The sequence below is a fragment of the Gymnoscopelus braueri genome (assembly GCF_963280865.1).
Source record: "Gymnoscopelus braueri genome assembly, chromosome: 6".
Classification (NCBI taxonomy): Eukaryota; Metazoa; Chordata; class Actinopteri; order Myctophiformes; family Myctophidae; genus Gymnoscopelus; species Gymnoscopelus braueri.
In genome coordinates this window covers 12,797,301-12,821,081 of record NC_137607.1, presented here as the reverse complement: position 1 = coordinate 12,821,081, position 23,781 = coordinate 12,797,301, and the positions used below count along the sequence as shown (strand labels likewise).

At 40.2% G+C, this 23,781-nt stretch overlaps 1 protein-coding gene across 1 annotated transcript; it reads right to left on the bottom strand.

The window, feature by feature from the left end:
* Positions 1 to 304: 304 nt before the first annotated feature.
* LOC308086343 (uncharacterized protein) lies at positions 305 to 21,542 on the bottom strand (the record flags this gene model as incomplete). Its single annotated transcript, XM_080429864.1, has 6 exons — positions 305 to 687; positions 993 to 2,147; positions 2,442 to 2,513; positions 4,819 to 5,061; positions 10,676 to 10,756; positions 21,380 to 21,542. 6 exons carry the CDS (start codon positions 21,540 to 21,542, stop codon positions 305 to 307), a joined length of 2,097 nt encoding a protein of 698 aa, XP_080285990.1.
* Positions 21,543 to 23,781: the final 2,239 nt, after the last annotated feature.

The following is a 23,781-nucleotide window of genomic DNA, read 5'->3' as shown; positions in this document are numbered from 1 at the left end:
TCCTCTTTTTTGTGTAATTAAGTCTCTAGTCTTTTACTTTATGAACACAGATGTTTACTAAAGAAAATGTCAACCTTTTTTAAATAGAACTCAGTTGAGAGGCATATTTCTGCTAGCTTTTTTGTAGGATATTATATTTAGTTTCTTATACACCACATACATTCTCAATTTAACGCTGAAAAAAAAAAAAAAAAAAGTAGCTGAGCTACTTTCTCCTATGTAGCTGTAGCTTTACAAGTTACATTTCTCCAGGGGTAGCTATGTAGCTTGATCAAGCTACTGCCATGGTGAGCTACTTGTAGCTTTATAAGCTACGCTTTGAAAGTAGCTTCACCATCACTGCCATTAATCCCCGCAAGAAGCGCATAGTTGATAGGTACTTGACCAAGTGTTCCTTCTTTGAACTCTTGTTTGACACGAGGTACTTGTTGATCTCCTGTTTTACTGTGTGGTCCTTCATCTCTATCAAACATAGGAAGATGGCAATACAGCTGTCAGGAGAGGCATCCTCAGTGTTCATCTCCTTCAGGTTCCTGATGGTTTTCTGGATGTTGTCTGGACTGTTCTCTGTCTGACCCAGCAGGAATCCTAACAGTCTCTGGTTGGTCTCCAGTGAGAGGCCATGAAGGAAGCGGACAAAGAGGCCCAGGTGGCCGTTTTCAACTTCAATGCTTTGAGCATGGCTTTCTTCAGGAAGTCATCCATGGACTTGAGCTCAAATTGTGACATGGGATTCGGTAACAGCTTCTGGTGGTCAGACCTGTCATCCAGGAATGTTTCCAGTACCTCCATCTTCCTCTCTGTGAAACAGTGGAACAGGTAAACTGCAGCCAGAAACTCCTGAATGCTCAGATGAACAAAGCAGTAGACGGTTTCCTGGAAGCAGTCAGTGTCTCTTTTAAAGATCTCTGTGCACAGTCCTGAGTACAGTGCGCCCTCTTTAATATCAAGATCATATTTTTCAAGGTCTTTTTGGTAGAAAATAAGTATGCCTTTCTGTAGATGTTCAAAAGCCAGCCTGCCCAGCTTCAGAAGAACTGCTCTATAAGCCATGATAAGTTCTTCTTTATTCACCTCAGTCTCATCATACTTCCTCTTCTTCCTCCTTGTCTGAACCAACAGGAAGTGGCAGTACATGTTAGTCTGGGTCTCTGGCAGCAGAGACCCTAACCCTTTAACGTCTATCTTTCCTTTATCCAACATGTCCTTCAAAACGGTGGCAGTGATTGAACAGAAGACTGGGATTTCACACATGGTGTGGAGGCTGCTTGATGCCTTCAGGTGTGAGATGATTATTTTAGCCCGTTTCTCATCGAATCTCTTCCTGATGTACTCCTCCTTCATGTTATCAGTGAACCCTTGCACCCATGTCACAGTGTCAACTAAGGCAGAGGGGATCCGTTTGGCTGCTGCAGGGCGTGTGGTTATCCAGATGTGAGCACCGCAAAGCAGTTTACCTTGTATGATGTTTACAAGCAGCTCTTCCAGTAAGGTGGACTCTGTGAAGTCATCAGAGCAGTTATGGTCTATGTTGAAGTTCAATTTAAGGGAACTTTCATCTAATCCATCCAGGATGAACAGAAGTTTGAAGGGACTCTTGTCGTAGTTAGAGATTCCTGACATCTGCAGCGTTGTGAAGATGTAATTAAGAGCCTCTTCTGGGATGAATTTAGTTGCGTTGATGCATTTGTGAATTAGCTGTGCCAAACGAAACCTTTGACCCTTCAGCAGATTTAGCTGCCGGAATTGGAACACGAATATGAGATGAGGATGTTGAATTGTTGTCCTTGCCCAGTCAAAGACAAACTTGTGTACGAGAAAGGTTTTGCCAACTCCTGCGATACCAATGGACAGCACTGTTCTTATGCGAATGTTTTGTCCAGAAGGGTGTTCAAAGATTTCACTGAGTTGGATCTCTTGCCCTGCTTCATTCAGGTCCATCAGTGTGACCTCATGCTCACTGCTGAGCTCTGCGTCATCCAAATGTATGACTCTGAGACGTGAATAGCATTCTACAAAAAGCTTCTTATCCGTCATTTGGATTGTCCCTACAGGTACACAAGCAAATGGGTCCTCAACATTAGTTTTGAGCCTGGCTTGGTAGAATGTAATCGGATGTGCATTCTCTCGTGTTTCCACCAGCAAATCTGTAAGGAAGAGAACAGTTCTTTTAGATATTGATGTAAATTATAATCTTTTGTTAACTTCACACAACAAAAACACTATTTCACAGAATGTGACATATCCCATTGTATCGCTAGACAACAGAAGCCTACAGTAGTCTGTTTTGTGACTTTAATAATCAAATTAACCTCTTGACACATTGAGCAATGTTCAGTTCAATCTTAAATAACGTTTTGTCTTCTGACACCTTTACTGACTCTGGGTTTTCCTTTTTTAATACATGCAAACATCTCCCTTTGAAATAAATGATTGTTTACCATCCTGTGGTGGCTGTGAGGATGCTGTGAGGAGACTGCTACCTGAAGACTCTCCATCATCACTGACATCTGCTAGGAGAGAGAGAGAGAGAGAGAGAGAGAGAGAGAGAGAGAGAGAGAGAGAGAGAGAGAGAGAGAGAGGGAGAGAGAGAGAGAGAGAGAGAGAGACAGACAGAGAGAGAGAGAGAGAGAGACAGAGACAGAGACAGAGACAGAGACAGAGACAGAGACACACACAGAGAGAGAGATTTCAGATCAGAGATTTTCAAATCAGAGTTTCCAGGTTATTCTCAACTTGTCTTCTCATTGAGAAGAAGGAAGGAGTCTGTGTAACACCTGACATAACAGTATATATGATATTACTAATTCTCTTTTAAAGCGATCGTTGGGTGGATCGTTGTGAAGATTGTTGGGTGAAAACACTCCTCCCAACTTGGAAGCACCAGGAGGTTGTTTGTTTATAATTATTCACAACGAATCTTTGGATTTGATGATAAACTCCTGTGGTCGTTAGTTTGAGTCGGCGGGGGTCTAGCACAGATAGCTCTTGTATCCTCTTATTATGTTGTTGAGCTCCTGATTATTTTATTTCCCCAAATTCGACTTGTAAACAAGCCGGTGAATGAATCACATGTTGCTGCTGGTGGCCGGGATATAATACAAGAACGCCTCGTCCCAAAACACACTCGCCCCAGGTATATCCGGCGGCCTCGATCGGCGAAAAAAATAGGGGCGAGTGTGTTTTGGGGCGATTGTTTTTTTGGGGCTGCGTGCGTTTCTCGTCAATGAGTATTGCGGGAATAATCTGAATACTATTATGGGGATATGATATAATCCTATAGCCTAGTAGGCTATAGGATTATATCATATCCCCATAATAATATTCAGATTATAAGCCTACGCTAATATATTGGAGAAAAAATATATATAATAGCAGTTTTTTTTTTCTCTCTCGAATCTTTGATTCGCAGGACATTGTTCCGTTTGTGCGGGACGCGGGACAGGCGGTACAATTTCGGGACGGGTGGTCACCCTATAACATACGTAGGCCTAGTCAAGTGAGTTAAATGCTTTCTACCTTGAGGGGGTTCCAGGGGGTCCCAAGCAAAATGAGAAACAGTTTAAAAATGATGGCTATTAAAGCCCTATTTTATATTTTAGTGAATATAAAATAGAGAGAATTTAAGGCAGGTACACACTGCAGGATATTTGGTCCGATTATGCTGTCAGGGACCTTTTTTGGCGCTCGCCGACAAAACCTCCCGATCTGACGCAGATCGGGCGAGGTTTTGGTCGCTGTGTGTGAAAGGCTCTGCGAGAGGATACGGCCACGATAATTACGCTCGGCGATGGCTTCCCGACTGTTTTCAAGGTTTTTTGTGTGTGCAGCATGCGTGTGACACACGCCGTTTGTCTGAACAGTGTAGCCAGATGTTGCGAGAGAGATAAGCAACCAGGTCTATGAAAACAAGCCCAACAAAAGGCCACGTGAGTACTTTAAACCTATTTACAAATACATTGGATATTTGAAAATAGCCGATCTACAAGCTCACAACTCGTCGCAGCTATTTTCAAAGAAAAATCTTGAGAAAATTGTGGAATATTTTCCAAATCCACACAAATATTGTATGGGGGTCTATGATGGCACAACATATTTTCAGAAGGGGGGTCTGCGGACAAATACATATTATGTGTTGTTTAAACCACTGGTTTACTGTTGTTTAAACCACTTGTTTAAACCACTGGTTTAAACAACATTAGGAAACAAGGCCAAATAAGCAACTACACAAATAAGCCCAAAAAACGCAACCCGCAACAACCGATATTTACAAGCAACTCTACAGAAAAACAAGCCCAAAGTCGCTTATAATAAGTGGACATGGCAACACTGTTTCTGAGTTTCATTGAGCACTTTTAAGCTGGTTGACTTGTTTCAGAGAGAGATAGAGAGAGAGAGAGAGAGAGAGAGAGAGAGAGAGAGAGAGAGAGAGAGAGAGAGAGAGAGAGAGAGAGAGAGAGAGATACATACATACAGAGAAATAGAGAATTAATTATTTAAATTCAACAATCAATAGCGTCCTGTCTCGGTCTCGCGCATATCACGGAAGCTGTGCACATTTTCATGAGACGTCGGTTAAAATGAATTCAAATAAAAACAAATGTATTTATCGGGTCTGGATAGCATCCTAGTGAACTATCCTACAGTGTGCGATCCCTAGTCGGTGACCAATCGTAGTGTGAAAACCACAAGGATATGTGAGAGACGATTTCAAGAAATAGACTCCTGTAGTGTGAAATGCTTAACGATCAGACGACCCCCGACCACTTTAAAAGTTCTACAGTGTGTACCTGCCCTTAGCAGTACATCTGATCTTACCAAGCCTCTCCAACAGGTAGGGTTGGTGTTGTTTAAGAGCATTGTAAAATGTTGCTCTGGTGTTTGTTCCCCCTGGTTGTAGCACCTTGGAATACAGTATCCTCATCTGCTTCATGCTTGTCTTCTCAGCGTGAATCTCAGCATAGTGCTCAGGATGGACCCCGTCTCCTAGACTGTCTACTATAGCCATGACTGGGGCAACATCTTGAATCAACTGGGCCTTGTTCTGCATCACAAAATGTGCTGTTTGCAAGAGAAAAAGATAATGGTGGAGATGAATGCATCATAGAAAACTGTAATATCAATGAATAACAAGGGCTATCGCCTTTTACGTCTCCCCCCATGGTAGGGTGATTTCACGGCATATGGGACATAAAAGTGGTGCAGCGTAATGATTCCATGTCTGCAAAATCAGTTAATATCCTAACATTTTCTTTAATTATTGCTACTACCAGACCACAAATAGATTTGAATAAGCAGGGTTGTTTTTAAATCTCTTAATGGGTTAGCGCTTTCTTATATGTCTTAAATCCTTAAATTATGTCCCCTCAAGATCATCGAGATCAGCAGGCAAACTGCTGCTGGTTGTCCCTACTGGTTGCTACTACACACTGCAAGATATTTGGTCCGATTATGCTGTCGGGGACCCTTTTTGGCGCTTGCCGACAAATACCCGATCTGACGCAAGATCGGGCTTTGCTCGCCGAGGTTTTGCTCGATGTGTGTGAAATGCGCTGTGAGAGGATTTGGCAGCGATAATAGTGCTCTGCCTTTCACTTCTGGTGGTGTGACTATGTTTTCATTACCACTAACAATATTTCTCCACGGAACACTAACGCCATTTCTCCCAAAGAACATGGATCGTTTTATTTATAAGCCCACTTGTTTCTATGATGAAAGAGCAAGTTAAAATGTTACTAACTTTCCGTGGTTTTGTCGGCTCCGAGGACGCTATTGTTAAATGAGTTTCGGTTTGTTTCCAGTGGGGAACGAGCAGCACACATGTAAATCCCGCCCACTACATTTGATTGGGTAAAGCGCGGCCTGCTTCCTGATCTGATGGCACGCCCACTTGTAGCCAATGTGCACGGGTTCTTATCGCTGCAATCGACAGATTCAAGCGCAGCGATGGATCTGTTCTTGAGAGAATACTAGATATCTAGCAGGTTTGATATTTGGCTCTGTCGCCGACTGGACACCACACAGTATGAATGGGGTTTCATTTAATGTCAATCAATAGCGTCCTGTCTCGCGCATATATCACAGGAGCATTGCACGTTTTTGTGAGATGTCGGTTAAAATGAATTGGAATTAAAAAAAATTATGTATTGGGTCTGGATTGCATCCCGGTGAAATATCTTGCAGTGTGTGATGCCTTGTCGGCGATCAATCGTATAGTGTGAAAACCACAACGATAAATGACAGACAATTTCAAGAAAGAAAGAGACTTATGTAGTGTGAAATACATAACGATCTGATGACTCCCCGACCACTTTAAAAGTCCTACAGTGTGTAGCTGCCCTATAAGCTTTTAGGGAGGATCAAGTTAAACCCCATGTTAAACTGGCCCTATCCTGTCATAGACACATTTTGAAATTTAAATTAAATTAAACAAAATAATACTTTTGCTCTGGTACTTTAACAATTTTGAATACAAAACTTTTACTTGTAGCAGTATATTTTTCTATTGTAGTATTGCTACTTTAACCTAAAGCTGCGCTATGTAACTTTCCTCTTCTACCCCGGATTTGAAAACGATTTCTGCAAATTTCTGTTTCTATTTCTGCTAATAGAGCTCTATTAGCAGAAATAGAAACAGAAATTTTGCTCAGGGGATAAATTGAATCTTGACCATCAGGTGAAAATTTGTATCAGATCCTATGTCTAGGTGAGACATGACCATTGACACGATCTAAATGTCTCAAGAGAAGAGCATGGAGACAAAATACAACCACCCCAATTATATAAGTTATATTGTTAACATACTCTACCATACAGATTGGACAAAATTACATTTTATGCATACAAAAAAGTTACATAGTGCCGCTTTAAAAAAATACAATCCTGAGTACTCTTTCCACCACTGACCTTGATCTGTATGAAGTCTTCTTCTCCCAATTCCTGCAGGTCCTGAGGTCCAAAACATAGAAGAACCCATGAGAACATGGAAAACACTTAGATTTGTACATGGAAGACCACCCTAAAGTCACTGTATTCATTCTACAATGGTGTTATCTTTATATTATTTATTTTTGGTGCTTTAAGTGCTTAATCAGACTAATCGATTCAGTCGATTATAAAAAAGTATTAGAAATGTCAATTTGTTTATTTATATATATATAAAAATTACGGATGCAAATTATCGATTAATTCATTAATTGATAGTTGATAACCTAATCGATCGATTAACCGATTAATTGAAAAGCTGTGTTTTTAGGACCAAAAGGGATATACTTGTTCGAAACCGAAAATGAGTGCAGAAACATAATTGCCTTGATGTATATAACATTAACGAGCGTCAACGAGCATCAGCTGGACACCCCTCTGCAGTGCTCTATAGAGTCTGTCTCATTTCTCTCCAAAAGCTCTTCAGCCCACCTTGAAACCATATGGGACCCACCTCAGTCCCACATAGCCACGTATAGCCCACATGGGCAACCCAGTTAGGACCCACCTCGGTCCCACATAGAATTGCCTAGGTGGGAGCCACCTAAGGCCCAGATAGAACCCACTTATATCCCACATGGGCATCCCAGTTGGGACCCAAGTGGATCCCGCTGACATTGCCGACATGAGGCCCATATGGTTTAGGCCACCTTGAAACCATATGGGATGCAGTGGGCGTGCTGGCTGTGTAGGCTGGTGTGAAAGTGTATAATATTTAGAGAAATTTAAAGTTTCAAATAATAGTAGTAGTAGTTGTGAATTAGCAAACTGGACATTTAGTTATTTAGACTGAATGTTTCCTTTAGCCTCATTGTGCGCTAATGCACGCAACTGTTAAGGCAGGTTTTATTTTTGTTGTTTCTCATAAGCGTCCTTTGTCCTTAAACAACATAGCCGACCGGTCTGTGCCTTGACTTCACCCGGCCCCCCGCCCCCTTGCCTGCAGTGTGTCTCTCACACACACTCACACACACACTCTCTCTCACACACACACACACACACACACACACACACACACACACACACACACACACACACACACACACACACACACACACACACACACGGAGAAGTTGTAAAGAGTTCTAATGAATTAATAATATAATATAGAAGAGGTGTCGCACACACATTGACATAGCGTCCACTTCGCAGAAAAAAGAAGAAGAAAAAAATTGGAATATTGGAATGCTAAAATTGCCATTCAAATGTAGTTCTAAAATATATATATTTTTTAATTTAATTTAAATGTGTATTAAAAAAAAATCCTGACCTACCAATGCGAAAACAAATGCTTTCATCATGTTTCCCCCATAAACGTCACTTGAGAGTTCACAACAGTATCACAGTAAGTATCACAACAGCGTAAGCTGAAAATGAGCTCTGCTTCCCTGTCTGTGCACTCGATTTGCTGAGCTCTCCAAGTACCCCTGACAGGCACTTGTAGGCAGGAGCACATGCAGACACTATTTACGTGCGGTAAGAAGTTGTGGCCTAATATTTCTGTCCTCTCTCTCTCTCTCTCTCTCTCTCTCTCTCTCTCTCTCTCTCTCTCTCTCTCTCTCTCTCTCGCTCGGGTGCTCACTTTTTGTCACAGATGATGATGATTGGCTGTTGAAACGAACCATCCGAAGTAAATTGCGAGCAGAAATATATAGCACTTTATGAATATTAGAAAAGGAGAGACATGTGAAGGTGGGAAAAAGTAGAAGTACTTATATACTTTTGCATGAGCGTTTTTTGTAGCAAGTTGGGAGAGAAGTGGACCAGTGCTTTGGCCGTTTGTTGTTCCTAAGTGGTGGCTGTGAGGATGCTGTGAGGAGACTGCTACCTGAAGACTCTCCATCATCACTGACATCTGCTAGGAGAGAGAGAGAGAGAGAGAGAGAGAGAGAGAGAGAGAGAGAGAGAGAGAGAGAGAGAATACAAAAAAGTATGCTTTTAATACAGAGGGTTTTTTTTATTTGCCGTGTAACAAACCTCCACGCTCTGACCACTCTGGTGCGTTGTCCAAACAAACTTAATTAAATCAAAACACTCAACGCACTCAGAATTAGAAGTCATTTTTTTCATATGCCTCAATGTGACAGAAGTTCTACTTCTACTCTATAATATATGTCGGCCTACTTATAACATTAACTATAATACAAATATGAAGTTATAACTGCAAAATCGATAGTCAAGTGAGTTAAATGCTTTCTACCTTGAGGAGGTTCCAGGAGGTCCCCAGCAAAATGAGAAACAGTTTGAAAATGATGGCTATTAAAACCCTATTCTATGTTTTAGCTAATATGAATTAGCCAATCTAGATCTTGTTTTTTTTTCCTATCTTAAATCTTCTCATATAGGAGTCCCTGGCACTATGGCACAATTAATCGATTTTCGCTTCCCACAAATAAATGAACATGATCGTCCGATTATTGATTTAAAATGTGATACACATTGTAAGATCGTCTATTTGCGGTGCACGACACTGTTGTACAACAAAGTATATCAGTTAAAATGTACGTTAACTAGTGAGGTTCAAGAGTTGTATTCACATCCATCATACAACCAGTATTTAAGTCTGCAAAGATGTGTAAATTAGCAGGGACAATGTAAAAGTGAAAGCAGTGTGTTGTTCATTTAATTTAGTGTTAAGTTTTGGTATTCGTTCTGAGATGCAAAGAATTTTGGTGAATAAGAAGGACCGATTTTATTTTTATTAAAAAATGTGTACATTAGCATGAATGTTCAGTAATACAACATGATTGTGAAAGCAGTGTTATTTATATAACCTTTGTCACTAAACTCACTGAAAGATTGTGATAAATGATCATGATATCAATACTGATAAAAAATGATCATGATAATCATTTTGACCATAATCGTGCAGCCGTACCTTTCACGTAATCTTTTCAAATGGGGGTCCGCGGTCAAACTTGTATCAATTTGGGGAAAATGTTTGTGAACCACTCCTATCATTTACCTTTGGTTGGTGGCCCAACATATGAAAACGTCTCCAATAGATCATTTCTGTTGATCTTCTTCAGAAGCTCCATTGTGATGTCCAGAGCCTTCTCAGGGTAGGTCTGTGTGATCAGATCACTGGTGGCCATCATGTTAGCGTCCTCCAGCTGGCTCCAGGGGATGGATTTACGTTCACGGAGATGAAACTGTAATTTAAAGAAGTAATTCTGTTTTCAGGTGTGTGTGTGTGTGTGGGGGGGTGGGGGGTGGGGGGGGCTCTCTACACATTCAGCCATGGCCGCTCATACATAAGTTGAACAGTGGTGGAAGGTAATTTTAATAACTATTTATAAATACTTCTTCTCTACTTGAGTATGTCCAATACTCCATTACACTTCTCCACTACTACATCTCAGAGGCAGATATTGTGCTTTTTACTCTATTGCAATTATTTGACAGCTTTTTCATTATACATTAACCAATTAAGACCTGTTTTATACATCGGCTATTTGAAAAATCTACAGGCTCACAACACGCAACATGTTGTGAGCTTGTAGATCGGCTATTTTCAAAAAACATTTGTAGTTCGTCAGTACTTTTACTTTGTTACTTTAAGTATATTTAGATCAATACTTTTGTAATTTCACTCAAGTAAAAATGTTGAATATACAACGTTTACTTGTAACACAGCATCTTTATATCGTAGTATTGCTACTTTAACTTAAGTGCTTTTAGTACCACTGACCTTGAACAGTTGGAAGTCTTCTTTTCCCAACTCCTGCAGAATGCTGATGATGGTGACTCTCGGTGTAGTTGAGGTTGATCCCTGCAGATCCAAAACATAGAAGAACTCATGAGAACATGGACAACAATTTTTATATGAAGGCCCACTGCCCTAAAGTCACTGTATTCATTCTGCAATGGTGTTATTGTCCTTTATTTTTGGTGATTTTTAACCCTTTTTTTCTCCCCAATTTAGTTGTTATGCAAATTATTTCCTCCCCACACACATGTCTGTGTGTTGTCACTGCTGTGGTATCTTACTGACTCCCCTGCCAGTGAGGAGCCCCCACAGGGAGGACGTAGAGCCTTCGTCCTACTCCTCCCGCTTAACACTCCCCGCTGACAGGCTCCGCCCCCAGCCTGTATGACTACGTTCAGTGACAAATATTACCCTCTCCGCCTGGCTTAACTCCCCCGAATTAAATTGTGTTCATATAGACCACAAAGCCAGAAGCACTACGGTGGATTTGAACCCCTACACTCTGTGGTGGTGGGCAGACACTTTACCACTGTGCCACAGAGCGCCCTATGGTGTTATTTTTTTTATTTCCAAGTTGTTTCCACCCAGTTTTACCCCTACATTGAATGTAGTTGTCACCACACATAACCATAGGTAGTCCTGTCACAATTATTACATGATAAGGACAATTTTGAGATGTATAGTTTATATAGGGGGTATTATATTGTTACTGTATTATGTCTATGGGTATTGTTACAATAGCCTACTGTGTGAGCTGTGTCATAAAGATGAATGATAGTAAAATGAACTTCCTTCCAGTGCCTTTAGAACACACACACACACACACACACACACACACACACACACACACACACACACACACACACACACACACACACACACACACACACACACACACACACACACACACACACACACACTTTGTGGTAGGTCTGTCTAAATGACTGAGTATTATTAAATTATGAAGTGTAATAAAGTGATGCAGTGTTTGGCATGGTGACATTCAACTCCATTCAGAAGACCAGAGACCAAAAGACCAAATATGTAGTAGGCTAACACCAGTAGCATTCAGCACCAGGAGCTGCATGTTCATGATAATTCCAGCAGAGGGCAGTGTTCTACACGACATGTCTAGCTGAGAAACTAGCTCAGTGGAACTTCTGAACATATCCTGGATCAGGGGGGACCCACTAGACCAGTGGTCCCCAAACTTTTTAGCTAATCTTTTGAAACTATATATATATATATATATATATATATATATATATATATATATATATATATATATATATATATATATATATATATATATATATATATATATATATATATATATATATTTATATATTATATTTTTTATGTAGGAAACGAAAAAAAGGGGATATTCACAACCCATAAAAAATGGTCCGCGACCCAAATATGGGTCCCAACCCACTAGAGTAGACCAAGGGTTCCCAAACTGTACAGGCCGCGACCCCCCAAAATAATCATAGTTGAGCTGGGGACCCCCCAAAATAATAATAATTGAGCTGGGGACCAGGCATTAGTTTGACTCGGTTCCACGAATAGATATTGTGAAAATAGACGAACTTCAAGCTCAGCTGCCTTGTAGATTCTTATACGTAATATTAGACAATTTGGCCGATATGGTATTAAAAAGGTCTTAAAAGTCATTATATTGCAGATTGTGCAGAAACCCTGTAAACATTTATACTGTATGTAGTTGTTTTTTACTGTTGAATGAGAAAACAATGTTTGACATTAAGCTAATCATCTGGGGACCACCCAAAATAATTTGGGGGCCGACTCCCAGATTAGGAAACACTGCACTGACTAGACAATCTCAAAATGTTTGCGGCACACCCATCTGACCAAAAGACCACTTTGTTTGAGGTTTGGGTTGTGTAGTTACCGAAATACAAAATAATGTCTCCATTGACTAGAAAATGATGATTCAAAATATGCTCCCCATTGACTTACATTGTACGGTGAAACAGCTCTCAAAGTCACTCTTTTAGCACGTAAACGAACACAAACAAAGCTGATTCAGACAATATAGACCATCACCAAATCCAGTACTGTTTTTCTTTAATACAAATGTTAACTTGATTTTGCTATTTTTATAAAGAAGAAAACACAGAACCGGATCTTCAAATAGTAAAATCCGCAGGAAGTTGACATTTTCATTAGAAATAAACTACTGGGTTTGGTGATGTTCTATATTGTCTGAATCAACTTGGTTTGTGTTTGTTTACGTGCTAAAAGAGTGACTTTGAGAGCTGTTTCAGCGTACAATGTAAGTCAATGAGGAGCATATTTTTAATGATCAATTTCTAATCAATGGAGCAATTATTTTCAATCTCTTGTCCACCTTTGGAGTTACATCGTAAGGGCTGGATTTACCATTGGGCTAGGGTGGGCTGCTTTTTTCTTCTTTTTTTTTAAATCAAATTGTAAAGTCGGCCTATAGCCTGACTCGACGATCCAAATCCGGTGAAATTGGTGTTGTAATGTGCTTCAATGTGACCATCAGTTCTCCCATGATCTGTGCCGACTGCCTTTGATGTGCCAACAAGGTCTGAGCCAGACAGCAGCTCTGACCTGCACTCTGTCAGAAGCTGCAGACTTTTTCCTGTTGGATAAATGCATCAACTTTATATCATTATTCAATATTGCTGGCCTCCATGGAACCTATAATATTATTGACATCAAAGCGATGTGCGTTGCGTTGGGTCGCTTTTAAAGGCTATTTTATAAACTCCAGGTAAGTTTAATTTTCGCTTTTAAATAAGAGGCTTAGTTTGATTGGAAACCATAGCTGATAAAGAGACATCCACTGTAGGAAACCACGGCAGTGGAAAATATTTCCTAAAGATGACTGTTTAACTTCACTTGGACGCTGCTTTTGTCGGGTGTCTGTCTTGTTGCTGTTGTTGCACTTGCAACAGTCAGGTGCACTAGACTAGACCAGTGGTTCTCAACCATGTCCCCACATGATTTTTGGGGGGTCCCCAGATGACAGTGAAGTGACAATTTAAGGACTTTTAAGACCTTTTTAATACCAAAATAAATAAAGAGAAGAAAAAAGACCATAACAAACTATTGCCTATAACTGGTCAAATATCTGCCACGTTGTTAAATAATATAAGAAAGAGGCAAACATTGTGAAAATAGCCGATCTACAAGCTTGTAGAGTGGCTATTTTCACAATATTTATCTGTGTTACAGAGTCAAATTAAATGTAATGCCTCAACTCCTACAATTCCAAGTGCTTGTCAGGGTGGGGGGTCCCCAGTTCAATTATGATTATTTTGGCGGGTCCCCAGTTCATATATTATTATGATTATTTTGAGGGGTTCCCAGTTCAAATATGATTTTGGGGGGTCGTGGCCTGAAAAGGTTGAGAACCACTGGACTAGACTACATAGACTATGGCTTGTGATAAACTCCAAAACCAACATGAGCCCGTAAACTTATGTCAGAAACTAGAAAAAGTGCCAATGTTAAAAGGGTGGCATTTGTTCCTCAACATAGTGTGTGTGCAAAGTTTGACCTCAATCGGATGCTGCATTCATGATTTGCGGCATTTTGTTCAAAACAAGCCACTACTGCAAACTTTAGATCAGGACAGAATATGAAAAATGACTAGTGATCATGTGTACCGATTTGCGTAAAATTAGGATAAAATCATAAGGAGTAATATTGGCGCTATAGAAGGCAGATGTGAAAAATGCAGGGCAAAGGTTTTTCCTTGACCTCTACGGAGTGCGCATACAAAGTTTTACACAGATCGGTGCAGCTGTAGGTAAAAACACATATCGGCCTGTTAAAGCGCCACCATGAGGCTGATTTAAAAAGATTCAAGTGGTATTTCTTCCTCGGCATAGTGGGAATGTGCGTGCAAAATTTCACGGAAATTGCGTCCTGTGTACATGATTTGAGTCATTTTGTTCAAAATGGAGCACTCCTGCAAACTTTGGAAGCCATTTTAAGCCAATCAGGATGGAATATGAAAGATCTGAAAGACCAGCTTCGTTATATAGAGATACTGTGTACCGATTTGCGTGATGTTTGGACAAAATCTGTAGGAGTACTGTCAAGAAATGTGTTTTGCAGGGGACAGGGGGTAAAACATACCCCTCTTGCCAGCCTTTCGGCCTGGCAGAGACAATAAAGACAGACCCACATGCTATAAAGTTGTACAACCACTATTGTACGTCATGTACAGTTTCATTTACCAAACAATTGAAAGTAGCCAAAAGCCATGTGGTATTTGTTGTTGTTGTTGACAGTAGCCTAATCATGCTGCTGCACTTAACTGTATTGTTGCGAACGCAGCAGAAGGAGGCGCGCCGAAGGCGCGCCTCCGCGCAAGTGGAGCTTACTATGAAACCGTGCTCGGGTTGTGTCTGTATCTCTGTGTGCAGTATGTGTGGTTCAAATCCTCAGCCCTGTGTGCAGCCAAGTAAATGTCCAATATAGACGTACATACATCAAATGAAAGGTCTTTGAAAACTGAACACACCTGTCAAGGTTGCGTTTAAGCCCGCCCCTTCCCCCTGAAGTCACGCCCCGGAGAAGGCTCCTGAAAACTCCCCATTGAAACCCCATGTTAAATGAAAAGTGCCCGAATCGCTCCGAAACTTTTTCTACCCCCCCTAAGTGGGGGTCTACGAACAAATACTTCGGCCTCGGATTTTGGCTCCGCCCCCCGGAAGTGGGTGAAGTTTTTCTTTTGTGAATTTGTATTTTTCTAAGATGCTCCTTTTAACGCAGATTTTTTTTCTATTTTTTATATATTTTTTTATTGGTTACTTTTTTTTAGATGATTTCTTTTCATTATTATTTAATTTTGTTGGCGTTCGCTTCCCGCGTTCGCGCGTCTTACTTGTAGTCAGGCCTGAATCATTCTGCACTTAAAGGTAGGGTAGTGATTTGCAATTATTCAAATAATTGCAAAATGGGTCTATGTTCTGATAGTGCTCGTTACTATAGAGTGTCCTGTCCATATAAGGAGTCTCCATGTCTCTCCAGCTCTTTATAAAACAGAAAATGCATTTTCGTTTCATTTCCAATTTTATCCAATCAGGATAGAGAACTCAATCAGGATATAGATTAAACAAGTGAAATTGGAAGTGATGACACTAAGAAATGAGCAGGCAAAATTTGAACTGGAACACTATAAAAATGAAGCTTAAAAATGGGTACTTTCTCCTGATTGGCTGAGATTTTGACACCTACCAGAAAATGTATTTTCTGTTTATTAAAGAGCTGGAGAGACGGGGAGACATCTGTTACTGAACAAACACTCTATAGCAATGAGTACTATCAGAATATAGTGCTTTAACCTTTTAACAAAATACTTTTTGTTTTAACCCAAAAATATCACTTACCCTACCTTTAACTGTACATTGTTAATGTACAGTTGCTCATTGTTGGACAGCAAGCAGTCTTTGTGTGGTCCCCCTTTGTGTGTCAATGGGATGAGACGTCATCAAACTTTTTTTCCTGTTGTTCTCAGTGTACGGCCTTGCTTTTTCCTCATGTGCTTTCAATTATGCCAATAATATGCATGTGTCATAATTCCTATATATAGTTCGAGTAGTTGTATTTTATCATTTTATGGTAGGGGGGCCTCATCAATGACTCAAGCCCAGGGGCCTCCACAACCCCAAATTCGGCTCTGTACATCATGGCAAGGTAACTACACAACCCAAACCTCTACCAAAGTGGTCTTGCCCTTTATAACACGGCAGCCGACAGATGGGTGCATGGTAATGCAATAGCATCAAATATTTGTTTGTGGTACAGTTCTTACATGTAGTGAGTCCAGTCCGTCCATGTTAATTATTTATCGGTAGACTTCAGACTTGTTGTTGAATGGCTTGTAATGGAACAGCATCCAGCTAGTTGATACTCCCTAATAAAAGTGTTTCTTTAAGAGAGAGAGAGAGAGAGAGAGAGAGAGAGAGAGAGAGAGAGAGAGAGAGAGAGAGAGAGAGAGAGACCAAAGTTAGACTTTGGTCAGGAGTAATAAGCACAAATGCCTCCAACACAAAGGCCTCCAACACGCATGATGATTTCTTTACTGCAAGATAAGACTGAAGTGAATGGAAAAAAAAAAGTTCAGGAAATAAGTTCAACTCAATCATAAGTGTTGTATATAGGCCACCAGTAAAAAATGGGTTTATGAAGTAATAACATTATTTGCACGGTAAAAAGGAATTGGCTGTTTGTTTTTTGAAAAGTATGACCTTCCTTCTGGTCTTCACCAAAATAATCATATTGAAAACTGGGGACCCCCCACCCTGACAAGCACTTGGAAATGTAGGCATTACATTTAGTTTGACTTGGTTCCACATGTTTTCCCAATGCAATCTCGGGAGCAGTAGCCTACTACTGCGCATGTGAACGGGGGTTGACTGGCCACAGGCTGACTAAATAAGCGATTTAAACGCTTGTTTCAACCCGTCGCTTAGATTTTCTTCACCGCTAAAAGTTAAAACATCTGAGAGCAGGGGGGACGACCTTTACTTTTTGGATACGATGTGCAGAAAAGGGTAAGAATCATGCATAGTGGAAAATATTCGCCGGTGTGTCCCCCCCCCCCAATAGGCACAGAGTAATGTGGGACCTAATCTCTGAGCTATACAGCGGAGGGAGAGGTTCCGAATAGGGCTAGGGACCACCCAAAGTCATTCGGGGGGCGACTCCCAGTTTGGGAAACACTGCACTATACAATATCAAAAATGTTCGTGGCACACTGCATCTGACCACTTAACACGGCAGCCGACAGATGGGTGGACTGCGTGCATTTTCAGACCAAAAATCATTCAATAGCAATGAGTAGCCTTCTATCACAATATTAAGCTATTTAACATCTATTTTAACAAAGTAAAATCACGTACCCTACCTTTAATGAACACATTTAAAAAGCTTGCATCTTTATTACAGTTATACAATAGCATCAAATATTTGTTATTGTTTCCTGGTACAGTTCTTACATGTAGTGAGTCCAGTCCGTCCATGTTCTTTATCTGTAGACTTCAGACTTGTTGTTGAATGTCTTCTAGTTGAACAGCGTTCATGCTAGTTGATACTCCCTCATACAAGTGTTTCTTTAAGTTGTGAAAACAACAGTACACTGTTGGTCTAAAAGAAGAATAAAAAAACTGTACCTGCTTTGAACAGGTGATGATCTGAGAAAGAGCGTGGAGAGGAAGAGAGAGAGAGAGAGAGAGAGAGAGAGAGAGAGAGAGAGAGAGAGAGAGAGAGAGAGAGAGAGAGACTTTGGTCAGGAGTAATAAGCACAAAAGCCTCCAACATGACGCATGATGATTTCTTTATTACAAGATAAGACTGAGGTGAATGGAAAAGTAGGGTATGGTAGGCTACAGATAATGTGGCAGTTAGGTGGGCTCACAGATCAAAACATTTTCAACAGACAACGGTATCAATCTACTGTCACCAGTAGGCTATGGCTAATACAGTTCAAATATATCATCCTATAAACATATTATGAACACTGAATTAAAACGGTACTCTGTAACGCAATCTGTAAAGTTGCCTACTTAAAGGGATATTTCACTTTCAAACAAACTTTTGGTCATTTTATCATCTACTCAGGCCGTTGTGAACCCCCCAGACAGTTTATAAGTTGCTTGATTCAGTATTTAGATATTTGATATTCATTTAATCAGACACGCCCCCTTCCTATACAAACCCATTGTAACTTCAAACTCCATTTTAACCATGTTAGATTCATCAAAAACACCCGTCCTTGGTTCCGGTGACTCATACCGCCCCCCTAATACGCAAGGGGGCCGTGTTTTTTCAATTACTTTTTTCATTTATTTTAAATATTTTTTTTGGAAAATGAAAAAAATAAAATACAATAAAAAAATAAAATAAAATAAATGAAAAAACTTCTCGGAAAAACACGGCCCCCTCACGCATCAGGAGGGCAGGGTGAGTCACCAGAACCAAGGACGGGTATTTTTGATGAATTTAACATGGTTAAAATGAAGTTTGAAGCTACAATTGGTTTGTATAGGAAGGGGGCGTGTCTGTTAAAATGAATATCAAATATCTAAATACTGAATCAAGCGACTTAAAAACTGTCTGGGGGGTTCACAAAGGCCTGAGTAGACGATAAAATGACCAAAAGTTTTTTTGAAAGTGAAATATCCCTTTAAGCCAATAAAACCATTAAACTAGCAGACAGTTGCAAAGTAAGCAAAACAAATAATGTAACTAATATAACATTCCATGTAAGTGGCACAGCTTGCTTGCATGTTATACATGTTATGTTATTTTTTTCATTATTTTTATTTAAAATAAATGAAAAAAGAAATTGAAAAAACACGCTCTCCTCACACATTAGAAGGACAATATCAGTCACCAGAACCAAGGACGGGTGTTTTCAATGAATCTAACAAGGTTAAAATGGACTTTGAAGTTACAATGGGTTTGTATAGGAATGGGGCGTTATGATAAAATGAATATCAAATATCTAAATACTGAATCAAGCAACTTAAAAACTATCTAGGGTGCTCTTTTATGCCCGAGTACTAGTGACGTTTGACTCAATCAGACGTTTCGGAAAATCAGGCTTCACTCAGAGTCAGTGTGCGCTCTCAGAGTGTATTTCCAAATCCAAAAAGTGTGTAATAAGGTAATGAGGCACCTGATTCGGTGGACATTATCACCTCTTATTAGACCTTTGAATGGGCGAAATCGGCGACATACTGACCTACCCGCGATTTATCAGACCATTCATTGGGTGTTATCAAGACATACTGACCTACCAACGGAGATGACTTAAATAGTTCAGTTTCGGTTTTGGTTTTGGTTTCGGACCATGACGGAGGCGCGCAGTCACAGGTGAACTGTCACCCCGTAAAGGACCACCGAGGGAGCTAAAGCGACGAGTTGCCGTCCTGAACGGTGTGACGTTCGCCTGTGCCTACTCAGCGCCGTTCGAGTTATGTACCGATAGGCACAGAATCGTAAATATTGTTGTGGGGACTGCTCCGCCTCCAAGTAGGTCAGTAGCTCCTGATTACGCCCCATGAATGGTCTGACAAATCGCGGGTAGGTCTAAATCGCGCCTACTCGTCGCCTACTCGCCCATTCAAAGGTCTGATAAAACGTGATAATCTCCCATTCAATGCATTGATAGCATTCGAAGCCGGTGAATGAGGTGGCACCTGGCATGGCAGAGGGGTGCTGCGTGTGAGCTTTGGGAAAGACTGACATCATATTGACAAAAACTGACAAACTCCATATTTGGACAAGGTTTCTGTCTTTCATTGACTTGCATTATACAATTTGTTACATATTTCAAAAACACACAATTCAAAATCGTTTACTGGCCTTTAAATACTGTATCTTCCAAGAACACAACAAATCACCTCCACAATATATGTAAACAGTTGTGGCCTGATAAGATCTGGAGTTGATAAGAGCTAAGCTGCTGGTTCACAACATTACCAAGGGGTCCAAATGGACCCTTACAGGTGTACAATTGCATATACTGCAATTCCACAGTGTCGCTCGCCATAAAGAACAGATCTACAAGCTACGCGTTGCGACACGTTAGCTTGTAGATATGCTCTTTCTTGGCCCAATAGCAGTCGGCCATTCCTTTTCTCCTCTATCTGCTTCCCACATGGAAAGAACCTATATGCGTCATATATGTTTGTAATATAGGACCGCATATATGTTCGCATACATAAAATTGGCACCTTTCCTATATGTATATGTACATATATGTGATATATGTGCATATATGTACATATATGTGCATATACATATATGTACATATATGTGCATATATGTACATATACATATAGGAAAGGTGCCAATTTTATGTATGTTACATATAGGTACATATGACCTGTATGTAACATATAGGTACATATATGACCTGTATGTACCTATATCTACATATATGCAATGAAACATAATTATATGATACCTATATCACCTATAAAATAGGTGATAAGTTTGTACACATTAATCAAATCCAATAGAAACCCCAATGTAGAACTTTAACACTTTATTTAAACAAGTTATAATATGAAAACATGAAACATTATGGCTTTTAAAGTGTCAAACAGCTGGATAAAAAAAAAAAAGATATAAAATTAAATTAAATTAAGCTCCGGGACACTCCTTTTCCCCTGCCAGGCTTTTGGAAATGCCAAAACCCTGAAGAATGACAACTCAAGTCGCTTTGGGAAGTACGTGGACATCCAGTTTGACCACCAGGTTAAATTAAATTACTCCAGTTTGTAATTATACCTGTACAATTTCAACATGACTTCTGTTATGGCTGGGCCACCTACAGTATATGAATAGAGCATCATTCCCCCACAGGTGGGAGCTGTTAGAGGCTACATCCTAAGTTACCTGCTGGTTATCTGGTAGCAAAACCTCTGAACGTGATCGTTTGGATTGCTCAGGAAGGACACAGACCCAAGAGAATAGACAGAAGAAGTTACTCATCATTGATGTTTTATTAATGAATCCCTAATCTTAGTTACAATTAAATGTGAATCCCTAACCAATAACAGAAGTTATAAGACCAATATGAATTACCAATGTTTCAGCAGCAAGCAGAGCGCTCCGGACACCGAATATTGTTGAGAGTGAATACTAATGTTCATGTTGTGATTAATATACCGTAGTGCATCAGCACGTCCGCTTGGTCCATCAGTTCGTCGAACGATGGGGAGGTGCTCTGGGCCTCCTCCCATCTTGCCTTCAGGTCAGGTCGGGGCTCGCTGACCACTAGGATGTCTGTCGCCATCGAACGACCCTCTCCATGGTAGTGGACATTCGTCATGCTTGGTGTTTGTGTTGGGTGACTGTGGAGGAGTGCAGGGGATGGGGTGCACGCGGATACGTGATCGCCAGCTCCGTTCAGATGAATGGTGGGAGCCATCAGAACAGCAGGCCGTGGCACAGGTCATCGTGCCATGACGCAGCCACTTCTGCAGTGCATTCCTGTATAGCAATTCGGTCAAATTGACGAGCAGCCGCTGGGGAAAAAAGTAAAAAAAACTTGTTATAAAGATAAATAAGAAAGCTGGCAGGTGGCCTTAGGAGCACTTCACCCATTTTCAACCCCATAGTCATATAATTGATCCACACTAATGCTCGTAAAACATGCCACCATTCATGTCTACTCTGTTCAGGAGGGCAGTGGACAGCTCAGAAACCTGCCTACCAGTGACATGACAGGTCATCATTTTCAATGTCCATTAGCTTGAAATGATGTCACTGGTAGGCAGGTTTCTGAACTGTCCACAGGCAAAGACCACCTCTGAGACAGAAATGGTGCCATCTTATTGTGAGCATTACAGAGGACCACTTATATGAACTTAAGGTTGGAAATGGGTGAAGTGCTTCTTTAAGAGTGGATGCATTTTCCATCAGGCTCATTCCATGGTGAGGAAAATGCATCTGTTCTTATTTACTTGAGATAAAAGTTAAAATACTTAATTAAATTAAATATCCATCATAAAAATTGCCAAATCCACTGTAGTAAACCTAGTATTTTGAGGTGCCAGAGGGTAGGCTAACAAAAAAGGTCTTCAACTGGGCTAAGGCTCACAATGACCCCTGGATAAAGGAAGTGTTTTCTATTCTCAGAGAGGCAGATTTGGCTTATATGTTTCATAATATGCTTCGTTGTAACATTAACCTGTTGAAAGAAAAAATATTTTGTAATTACAAAGAGAAATGGTCAAACGACATATGGTCTAAGCCAAAACTTAGATCATATGTCCAGATTAAGCAGTGTTTTGGTACTGAGTCCTATGTCAAATCCTTTTTAACCAGAAACCAGCGGTCATTGTGTGCTCAGCTGAGAGCTGGTATCCTGCCTCTTGCTATTGAGGTAGGTCGGTTCTCAGCTGTGCCAGAAGAGAATAGGATATGCAATGTATGTGACCTGAAAGATGTCGAAAATGAATTCCATTTTATGTTTTATTGTACTCTGTATGACGATTTGAGGGTTGCTTTATTTGATGTAATGCAAAAACAAAAACCTGATCTATTCTGGCAAGATGATGGCCAGAAGTTGGAGTGGTTGTTTAATTATGAGGTATTTAAGACGGCACATTTTGTTTCTAGTGCCTGGAGTAGAAGACAATCTCATCTCTTCAAATAGGTTCTTGTCCGGTCCTCTGTTAAGATGTGAGGTAACAGGCCCAATGTTGTATTTTAAGTTGTATTTATGTAATCTGCCATGGGCAGGAAGCTTGAGTGTTTTAGTTTGTTATTTGTTTGTTTATTGTTTTTGAATTATTATGTCGGTTCATCGTTTGTCAAATGAAATACTAGTGTCCTGTAAGTCCATATGGGCTGGGCTTCCTTTGGAAGCATGACACTTTAATAAAGAAAAAATCAAATCAAATCAATCATGCAGATTGACTCACCAAACATGCAGTCCTGCATCAGCGTGTCCTTGAAGGCCCTCTTCTTATTCCTTGTTTTCTCTGATGGCACAGTGTGGTAGGGGCTGGAGTTATACATTGGCATTCCTAGAGAAAGACAGACAGAACAAAATAAGGCAAATAAGCACCATCAAAGTAGTTATCAATGAGCACCATATACACTAGCAAGTGTACCTAGTGCATGTCTGGTGGTAAAAAAAAAAGTGATTTGAGAATGTGTTAGTTAACTCACCTTTATAGCCTTGGGGGTGATGATTGCCAGCGAAGTCTAAAAAGAGGACAATTAAAATATTAAAAAAAGCTTGTATGCAATTTATCAAGACTGTATGTTTTAATGTTTAGAGTAGCAGGAGCTATAAGTTCAAATATGTCAGTCTTTAATAAGTTACAGTATGTCATGGCACAATAGCCAAGGCACAGCAACTGTTTAGTAATGGCTAATAAAATAATCACAAATGTATAAAAAAGGCTCTTGTTGACACAGGGACAACAGACATACCATTCCATGCTTGTCCAGTGTGGTTCCCTCCTGAAATGGATTAAAATAGCCCTAATTGGTCACTGTAAAATACAAGTTCTCATATAATATCGTGCCAACATTAACAGATCCTTGCAAAATAAGTA